This window comes from Battus philenor, unplaced genomic scaffold, assembly GCF_028537555.1.
Source record: "Battus philenor isolate CCGP_79_NKW_IND1 unplaced genomic scaffold, ilBatPhil1.0.hap1 SCAF_15, whole genome shotgun sequence".
Classification (NCBI taxonomy): domain Eukaryota; kingdom Metazoa; phylum Arthropoda; class Insecta; order Lepidoptera; family Papilionidae; genus Battus; species Battus philenor.
The window spans coordinates 1,181,823-1,191,988 of NW_027181677.1; the positions used below are offsets into that span (position 1 = coordinate 1,181,823).

The window sequence follows — 10,166 nt, forward strand, 5'->3', positions numbered from 1 at the left end:
CAAAATTGTAATTTGCAAACTCTTGAAGGTCTGTGTGTACACCCCGGCCCCTTGTACATTGCCCTGTACAGTTGGCGTTGGATATAGTTCTATGTGGATAAGTTTTGTTTCGTGTTTGAAGTGCCTCACTCTCGTCCCGTATGCATAATTTCAATGTAAGATATTGTAAATGTACCGCTTTTACTTGAAGTCTGTATAAATAACACGTACGTATTTGTATGATATAGCGAAGGTAAATGTAAACAATGTGATAGTTGGCGGGGAACGGTGTCGACAGCCCCCTGTTGGCGCCCGCGAGCGGAACCTTATTTTTTAACATTTTTTGTATTCTTATTTTTACACTGATAGATTATAAATGTTTTACGTTATAGTTTCATTTTTAGGCTTTCCCTTAAGGATTATGTTGGTGTTATCCCAGTTAATTTATTGCCAAATGTTATTGACACTGGAGATTAGTGGTACGGCGTATATTTTGTAAGATCTGCTCCTCTAAGGTTATGAATGTTATTTGTTACTAATGTGTAGAATATAAAATATTGTAAATACCCTAACGATAAGATACTTGTAGCAGGTGTTACTACACAAAATATAATTTTGTGAAAAAAAAATGTGAAGTTTTATTTCTTCCATTCTAGTTTCCTGACAATTCCGATTATCGCAATGACTTTTATTCGGCTTTTTGTTTATCCTATAAAACTGCTCTCCGTAACCGGTGTGCCGTAGGTCGCATACAAGTGTGCCGCGGTAAAAATCAATAAAAATAAATTTTACAATTTTTATTACATTTGTAAAAGAAAAGTCAAATTTTGTATTTGAGACAGTGGCACGTCACGATCACTCTTTTCTCAAATTTAGCTTACAGTGTGCCGCCAAATTCTAGAAAAGATTTTTGTGTTCCGTAAATGAGAAAAGGTTGTGGAAAACTGCTTTAACACGAGTGTTAATTTATTTTAAAAATCGGTAAACTTGATTTTATGGTTAAGCTTGATACCGTTTTGCTTATTATAAGTTGTAATGGATATTTTAAATAAGAAAAGGACCAATATTTAGTCATTTTCGCACATGCAGTGGTAGTTGTGCAACAAAGTGCACCGCCCGCCAGCCCGCTGATAAATGCGTATGCGGCAAACAATGCAAATTACAGTCTCTGTGGTACTAGTTGGTGTAACATAACTCCTGAAGATGCCCGGTGGAGGGGTGAAACACGTGTTGGGTAGTTTAACGGTGCCAGTTGTGTGCACTTTATTGCACGACTACCACTGCATGTGCGGAAGTGGCTAAATATTGGTCCTTTTCTTACTTAGGATGGACATCCGCAAGGTAACGTCTGATTCCATTAAATAATGGATATTTTGTTTCATAATTTGCGTGTGTGAATTTATAAAACTCGCGGGAGAGCTAATCTCTTGTAGTTTAACAGTAAGACTAAAGGGCGCCATTAACAAGACACAAACGAATTATTTAAAAAAAGACTTGATTGTTTACTTCTCTTGTTCTGCCGCTCTCATTTTACAGGACTTCACTATGTAAATGTATATTTATTTATTTATTGTAACAGAATTATGTATACAATTATAAACTGCTTTATTCTTTATAATCCAGTGTGACCGATTTGATTTTCAATTATTAGAATAGCTAAAGATGGGCGGGATCCATATTTTTAAAGTTTTTGATAATTAAATTATCTCGTCCAATAGCATCCGTATTATTAAGGAAATACAATAAATAAAAACAAATATAAATATACATTTTAATCAGAACAAAACATTTAACAGTCATTACATATTAAATTTAAAAATACATGCTTATTTACATAAACCACATAAATTAAAATGATTTTCCGTTTTGGCAATACTTCAGTACGTTCAACAACAAAAAAAAAAAACAAAGAAATATCTTCAATTAATAACGACAGTAATACTAATAATAACGCCTATAAATGTTAACACTACATCAATAAAACGTAAAATCTGTCAATAAGAAATATACATAACAAAAATTTCACATGAACAATGAAAATACTAAATGTTAAAATCTAATTTTTCACGCGTTCCTATGGAATTTCTGGTTACAAAGTTAAAATGGTGCAAGTGTTCACCGATTTCTTACTACACAAATTATTAAAAGAAATAGGTGAATGAATTACCAGATACGTCAAATGAAAAATAGTATTTTTTGTTTATTTATTTTGCAGATCCGTTATTATTATGGTGACAGATGACCGACCATTTTAGTTTTTTATATATCGAATGGCTTGAAAATCATGCACGCCTATGACTATCGACTTGTGAGCCGCATGTTTTTAATAAGTGCCGCCATTTATAATTTTACTCCTGTCTGACACTCAAATTTGTATTTAAAAATGCACATTTACATTATGCTATATCAAAACAAATTTAATATCTAAAAGGCTTATTGGAATTATGAGAAATAAATTTACAATAAAACTTTTTATAGCTGTAACAATAAATATACTTTAAAATAACGCGCATTTGCCTATAAATTTAAGAATATGTACAAAATAAAAGTTTTAGTAATTTTAAAATAATATTAAAAGATTACTTTTTAAAATTTTAAAAATAGGCGGGAAATATTAAGATCATTATTTAAGTAATCGTGTTTTAACATGGCACCAACTAAACTAGGAACCAATAAAACATTTGCACACAAATATTACATTTCTATAAACTTCTTGAATAATTCAGAATGTCAATGTATTTGAAATTTTATAACCTCAATACTACTGTCTCAATGTATATCATTTCCATACCCTCTATTCAAATGTATTACCGCTGAAGGAAAAAAACCACAGCTTAATGGAGGTAAACATTTTTTATTATATAATTAACATAATAAATAAAAAACTTTGCTATCACAATCTCACTAGCTTGAATAAAAAAAATATCATTAAAATTGTACAGAAAAATATGTAAATAAAGGAAATGATTTTCAAGTTTTTTAAAATGTATATCTATCCTGTAATACTATAATGCGTCATAGAGAACCAGCTAATATTTTAGCAGTGCATTCTTGTCTAGAAATTTGTTTATGATGAATCTATAGGCGGCTAAAAAACAGTAACCTAATGTTATAAAAATCTTTTAAATATTTAAAGCCAATTACGAAAACTTAATTCCTATTAACATTTATCCTACACATAATATTGTTACCTTATTTTATCGACATTTTAACTAATATCATTTATATCATTTAGCATAGCCATTGTAAAAAGTAGCGACAATTTTGTATCGTGTATACAAGTGACAGGAGTAAAAGCTTTGAAAGTTTTTAAATCTATTTCCAATCATCCTGTATAAGTGATCACACTGAAAAATTTTACATTAATCTATTTTCTCTATTGGAATGCTACAGGACAATAACTTCTGACAGTACAAAGTCTGCAGAAATAGATAGTAAATAATAATTATTATATTTAAATATGCAGTTATACCAATTTTGAAAATACTTTTTCCACTCAAATTATCACCACATTGTTATTTTTTTCTGAAACCATTGATTTTACATAGGTGTACCATATATCAATTTACAGCAATTGAGATGTACATTCACCTTTTCATGGCTTTTACACTTACTATAATGAATCATTCTGTATATGACTAGAGATTAGAAATTTGCCTGATCATATTCCATACAGATATTATGGAAGCATCTTCGTTGAGTTTTTTAATACATAAATTAACAAAGGAACTATTTTTATGATCACTACCCATGCACAAGTAACTTTAGTTAGTTGACTCTCTCGCACACGCCATCAGTCATCAGCCTCATCAATTTGAATCCTATGATTTTCTATGTTAAAGTGCTTTCCATCATAAGAAAACTCTTTAATTTTAGACAAAAATATATCTGGCTGTTCATACATCATACAAGATAGAATCAACGACTTTCTTCCGCCAATTCTTCTCCCAGTGCTAATGCTTTCTGAAGTGGTAGTAGCTAGGCAATAGCAACCAACTGAGCTAAGGGTCAATACTCTCACTCTTGTTGGAACACTATGCAGGTATTATCGACTCGACAACCAAAGTTTGTCTTGGGTCCCTCATGGGGGCCAATACAAGCGTAGTCATTCCATGGGCCGTCCATCGATGTAAGAGTTCAGCGGCCTCCCAATCCGGTAAAATACCAATACATAGCCTCAAGTTTTAGTATTTTAAAAGAGGTCTTAGGCTGGGTGCCCTTTGTGCCCTGCCATTTCAATCCCATGGAATCTGCAAATGCTATTTGGGTACCAGTGAGAGTCTTGTCCCAACAAAAACCCTTTGTGCTATACACTTGAGTAAAACTACATACAAAGAGATTCAGACCATCTTTGAACACTGGCTATGCTTTGTACATTTCTTTCTATAAAATAAATTTAAATTCTTATCACATAGTTTAAAATTATAGCAAACATGAGCTACTAACAACACTAGCTGCACAACCATAAATTTATTTATATTTGGACATAGATAGGCAGTGGCACTGGTTCCACGGGTCTTCTGTCTAAATGTACCTTATTTCTCATCAGTCGAAGACTATTCTCTGTCACCTTCATGCATCCACGGATCAATAAGCCTTCGAGATTAGGACAATGTAGCGCCAGCGCTCTGAAATTTCATCAAATGAAAAGGTAATCATTTAAAATAAACAAGAGCAACTAAACTGTGCTGAATTAAAATAATAGAGATTATGAAGACAAAAGTAAGAAATTACTTTTAGATAAAAGTCAAATTCATAATGTTCTATAAATTTACCAAGAGGATATTGGTAGTAGGGAGAGAGGAGATCATGTATGGTGTTGTACCTAGACATCTGCTCGGCTGGTTTAAAGAGGCCTCTTAGCATTGCATTAGCATTCGCCTTCACTGAACCGTCTCTTTTTCCTATCTATCCAAATTTAAATGATCCTAACAATGTTGGTTTAGAAGCATGTGTCAGAAATAAATTGATGTTCACTCTAGTCAGATCTAAATGCTTAAGAAGGTTCTAGAGCAATTATTCACAACATGTAGCCTACAAGGGCAATGTGAAATTGGACTTGACACAAGTCTAACACTTTCGCTTTAATCTAAAAATTATATATGTTACATAGAGGTTTGTAAGAATCTTAGAAAGGCTAAGGTGGGACATGGCACATAAAAGGGTGAGTAACCCTGTTCTAAAGGGATTTTTCTTTATACTAATTATCCCTTTCACCAACCCATTCTTTCTAAGTTATCCAAAGCGCTGTTTAAAATACCAACACTTGTAATTTAGGTACATATCTCTTTAAATATAAGATTTAGGATTACATTGCCATTTTATATAATTTATACAAGTACATAGGTATTAAAATATTTTATTTTAGCTACTATTTACTTTTGGACTTTTCCTTGCCTTGTTTTGTCTTAATGAGACAATTTTTACAGCAACATTGCACTCATTTTGCTTGGGGGTATTTTGGGGGCAGCTTACTTAAAGTGAATACTATTGGATAAAGAAAATTATTTTCTACAGACAGAAAGTTCTTTTATAGCTTTTAGTTGATATAATTTCTGTAATATAGGAATAAATGTGTATAATATGTATTCACCTGACTCCCTTATCGGTAATTTCACAACAGCCACCCAAGTTAAGAAGCTTCAGAGATTTACTGTATTTAGATATTGTGTAAAGGCACTTGTCTGTTACTTGCTTGTTGCCTTCTAAGTTTAGTGTTTTTATCTGTCTAAATTTTTTTATGAAAATCAGTATACAGTTCTCTGATATAGACATGCAGAATGCCAAGTCAACATCCTCCAGCTTGCTCTGATGAAGGGCTAGGGCTTCCATGGCGCCTGTTGTTAGCCATGGGCACCTCGCTAACTTCAGTATGCGTAAGTTATTACAGTGTAGAATGACGGGCTGTAGACATTTTGCTGATAAATTTTTGCATTGACTTAGGTTAAGATTGACTAGACTGCGATTTCGTAGCAACATCGGTATTAATTCATCGTCACTTATCGAGGAACATCGGCTCAAATTCAACAGGTTTAACCGCGTACAATTGTTAGCGAACACCTGAAAAAAGTTAAGAGTTATTTGAGAATGTATCCACGCAAATAAGATTATGGTTTAATCAATTAAAACTTACCTTAAATGTGTGAGGCGAGAAGCCTTTGTTCATCAGTTTCAATGATTTCAACTTTGCAAAATACATGTTTATTATTTGAAGACACGTACGTGAAACGCATCGAAAGTTGAAACATTCGCGGATGGTGAGCAGCGGAATTATTTTCGCTACTAATATGTCTTCCCAGTACAAATCGAACACATGCGTATTTCTTTTAATATTCATGTTAGAATTCACAAAAAAAACTTTGTGTATTTTCCTAAACAGCACATTTGTCACTGATTATGTCAGTATTGTTATGATTGCCTTTGACATTGACAGATGAAAATGTTTTTTTTGATCTTTGGCAAAGGCTTGTGTCTTGCAGTGGGTATCCTTTGGCCAAAAAGAAGAAGAGAATAAGGATCAGTGAAAATTAATCAGAAACAGGACAAAAACCCCTTCAGTTTCTATGATCAAGACTGACTAACTCATGCTTTTAATTCGTATTTTTATGCACAAGGTGATAACGGTAAAATAATCTTGTTCTTCTAAATGAAATTTTAAAACGATGTAATTAAAAAAAAAATGTTATGAGACTACTCAACCCTTTGGTTATTTAAGGTAGAGAAAAATGATAATACGCTTACAAAACAACACATTTTATTACGAAATAGAAACATTACATACATATTATCGTTGCTACTTCATTGTGGTACGTAGAGTTGTATAAGCGGAATATATAGATCTTAATACAGACATTAAACAGCTGAAGCTCAGCACTGTGACTCCACCAGCTGAAAGCGATAGCGGCCTTTGCGCCGTCTGCAACATGAGCAGGACAGTCCTCATGTTCTTATTGTTGAAGTTTTCCCATTTACAATCATACACAGCCTGTTCAAAGGCGTAACCGGCATTTAGTAACCGCTGTCCGTTGAAACAATCCATCGCTACTTGTATCAATGCAAATGGAACTTCAAGGTACGTGTTCTCCAACCCCGCAAGTAGTTCCGCAATTAACGCAATAATAAGTATGATGAATTCTATCGCAATTGCGCCACGAAATAAATTATCGATTTTGCGTAAAAGATTTAAATTCTCTGTGTGACGTAAGATGATGTCTTTTAATCGATTTTTGATAAATTCATCCATAAGTTGTTTTGCATCATGATTCTCGTTTGAAATTTCGTGACAAAATGTTTTTGCGTCATCGAATAGAGATGATAATTCTTCACTGAGAGCAAGCATTTGTGATTCTGTGTATCCGCCCAGTACGATGAAGAATGCGGTGATGTTAGACGGTAGATAACAACACACGCAGATTCCGGCTGCTGTCATTGTCATAGCAATTTCGTAATATGGCGTTTCGAATTTCGGTTCCAAACCTGTGAAAGATCAGACTTCCATTTTAGATCTTCAAAAAAAGTTATTATGATAATTTAATTGATAAATGTGATTTTACATAAATGTTTAGGTATGAATTAAGTTAGATAAAAGCTAGTAAAATATAGTTTGTGATATTCTTCGTAGGGCCGATAGTTCTTGTAATGACAACACCAAGTACAAAGTAAAAGTGTGTATGTATATGGGAGTCAGAAGACAACTTTCTTTTTGTCTTTTAGTTTTAAAAGGATGTCAAATTAAAAATAAATACCATTTGAACATAATTAAAATAACGAGAAATCAAAAATATCACACATTGGCGCCAGACCGGCATTGCAAAAGGGATTTTCTCTATCACTGCCCTTACTCTCTGTCGTACTCATATTGCAGATGCAATAAAATAAAATATGAAAGAAACCAATAGTCTCGCGCCGGCGTGAGACCGGCACCCAAATTGTTAAAATGCCTAGGAATAATCAATTTACCATAAATGACGTGTGAGTCCTCCATGAAATGCCTGCCAGGCATCATGATGGGTCTGAAGATGTAGGCTACACCGTTGCCAATGATTACGGTCCAGTAGATGAGGGCTCTTCGTTTTACGTTTCTTAAAGATTTCAGTAGATTTTTATGAAACCTGTCTCCTGGTGTTACTTTTGCGTCGCATCTTAGATAACCTTCAACTAGAACTTTGATAGATTTCCTTGAAAATAAAAAAAAATATATATTAAGATACTAAAATGTAATTCTTATTTTAGACGTTTTTTCCAGATTTATATTATAACTCAAAGTTTCGAATCGCGAAAGTCGCGAGTTAAACATTTGAATGCTAGACTAATTTTCTTAATAATTTGTTTATTATTTATCTATTACCTCTTTTTACTTGTTGTGTAATGATGGACTTAACGCCATATATGTTAGAGACTCATCAACCTAGGGTCTCTTAGTGTTTTTCATATGTAAGCCAGCGAAGTTGAGTAAAAAAATTTCAGAGTAAATACATTTTGTATACACTCCTTTGTAAAATATTAAATTACTATTTAAAATATTTTTGTTGTGTTTAGTCTTATATAGTCTGTGTATAAATAAATAAATTAAAAAGTTAAATGTGAATAAAACAATTACATGTGAATGAACATATAGATGAGCTTGCATATGCCAATCTCGCTGGCGATGCCGAGGGAGAAGACTACGATGGCGGCGATCAGGTCTCCGGTCTCCCGGCAGCGGACGAACACGAACCACACCACGGAAAATAAGTAAACGTAGAAGTAGCAGATGAACATAAACAACGCTAGTAAATGAACGATCACTGGCATACCTGAAAATTAAAAAAAAAATTCGGCGCTAAACTTCGATAATAAAATTTCTGAACGAATTTCAAATTTTTCGCGCAAAAATTCTAAGCAAAAAGTTTTTACGCGACTAATAAACGATTTATAACATATTTTTTTTAAAAATTTGCGTTAAAGGAATAATTTTCGAGTTTCCTGCAAGGTTCTTGATAAAATCAACAATCCTGATCTAGCAGTATATATCTATAAATACACACATACACACACCTCTCATTTAACACGGTCTTTTTTAACGATTTTGAAATAATAAGAATAATAACACTTTTTGACAAGTCTCTGAATTTTTTTTTTAATTATGACAGTGTCTTACAGAAAATTATATTTACAGCCACAACAAACTTATTCTACTTTATAATTCAAGAATCAAACCCGACATCGTGATATCGACCCGACGTTGTGATAGCATTTTTATAGCATTTCTAGTCCAGTCCGTAATAAACGTTATCACTTGTTATTAAGTGACTATGAATAATGGATAGTAAGCCAGCTGTCCCATTTGAACTACAAAATGCTATATTATGAAGCAATCTAAAGTAGATAATAATTATTCATCAGGTAATGTGCCCTTACATAGGCCTCTCCCAAATATCGACAAGCGACTTCCCAGGAACTTGACCATGTCGTCTGTCCACTTAGTAGAGTTCTTACTAAGACCGCGTGTACCGGTTCGTGGTTGCTACTAGAAAAACCTTTCGGTACCTTCAGCCTTCGAACAACGAGTAGTGTTCTGCTCACTGCCACTTAAGATGAGCAATTCTTCAAGCTACCATAGCTGTCTGAATGACTTTAAGTTTTCTTATAAGGTCTTTCGTAAATAACTGCGACTCGGATAACTAGGTCATCACCGGTAACACATATTTGTCAGACGCCTTCAGATATTGATTTCATTATTAGTACAGATAATTAAAAAGTACCTACGTTTATTATTTCCTTTCATGATATCTATGGTGAGGACGCTGAGGAAGAAGGAAACGTTCTCCAGCATTGTCGGCAAGTCGCAGTGACTTAAACCAAATTTCTTGATCGTGCTCCACATTTTCTAGATCTTGCTGGTGTCTGTAACACAACGTTAAGGTCACAGCCTTACGATTTAGAGTATTTAAAAAAATGTGTTTTCTTTTTTAAGTTTTTAACTATTTATAGTATTGACAAGTAAATTGACTATTCAAATTTAAAATAGTTCTAGACAGCTTTGTACTAATGAAGTCGGCTTTTATACAGATGTCAATTCTTTTTTCAAATTTCGCAAGATGGCCGCTTTATTTCGCCATTAATGTTAGAAATCTTATAAAACCGTGTGCAAAAATAACATCGACATTTTAAAACAATACTAATCGTCGTAGAAATTAAAACGAAAA

At 33.2% G+C, this 10,166-nt stretch overlaps 2 protein-coding genes across 2 annotated transcripts; both read right to left on the bottom strand.

Annotated features, from left to right (window-relative positions):
* Nucleotides 1–3,582: 3,582 nt before the first annotated feature.
* On the bottom strand, nt 3,583–6,331 carry jet (jetlag). The gene is made up of 3 exons (XM_068761814.1): nt 6,113–6,331; nt 5,573–6,039; nt 3,583–4,607 (listed from the first exon to the last, which is right to left on the bottom strand). The coding sequence occupies exons 1-3, from the start codon at nt 6,314–6,316 to the stop codon at nt 4,454–4,456; spliced, it is 825 nt and encodes a 274-aa protein (XP_068617915.1). The 5' UTR covers nt 6,317–6,331; the 3' UTR covers nt 3,583–4,453.
* A 441-nt stretch (nt 6,332–6,772) lies between these two features.
* Nucleotides 6,773–9,844, bottom strand: LOC137918908 (uncharacterized). Its single transcript, XM_068761843.1, has 5 exons — nt 9,727–9,844; nt 8,579–8,774; nt 7,939–8,156; nt 7,141–7,455; nt 6,773–7,026 (listed from the first exon to the last, which is right to left on the bottom strand). The coding sequence occupies exons 1-5, from the start codon at nt 9,842–9,844 to the stop codon at nt 6,773–6,775; spliced, it is 1,101 nt and encodes a 366-aa protein (XP_068617944.1).
* Between the last annotated feature and the right edge of the window lie 322 nt (nt 9,845–10,166).

Coding starts and splice junctions, on each gene's coding strand:
- jet (XM_068761814.1), bottom strand. CDS start 6,316: ATGAATATTAAAAGAAATACGCATGTGTTCGATTTGTACTGGGAAGAC. Junction 6,040..6,112: donor TCTCGCCTCACACATTTAAG/GTAAGTTTTAAT, acceptor AACTTTTTTCAG/GTGTTCGCTAACAATTGTAC. Junction 4,608..5,572: donor ATTACCGATAAGGGAGTCAG/GTGAATACATAT, acceptor ATGAAATTTCAG/AGCGCTGGCGCTACATTGTC.
- LOC137918908 (XM_068761843.1), bottom strand. CDS start 9,844: ATGTGGAGCACGATCAAGAAATTTGGTTTAAGTCACTGCGACTTGCCG. Junction 8,775..9,726: donor CATGAAAGGAAATAATAAAC/GTAGGTACTTTT, acceptor TTTAATTTTCAG/GTATGCCAGTGATCGTTCAT. Junction 8,157..8,578: donor ATCTATATGTTCATTCACAT/GTAATTGTTTTA, acceptor TTTATTTTCAAG/GAAATCTATCAAAGTTCTAG.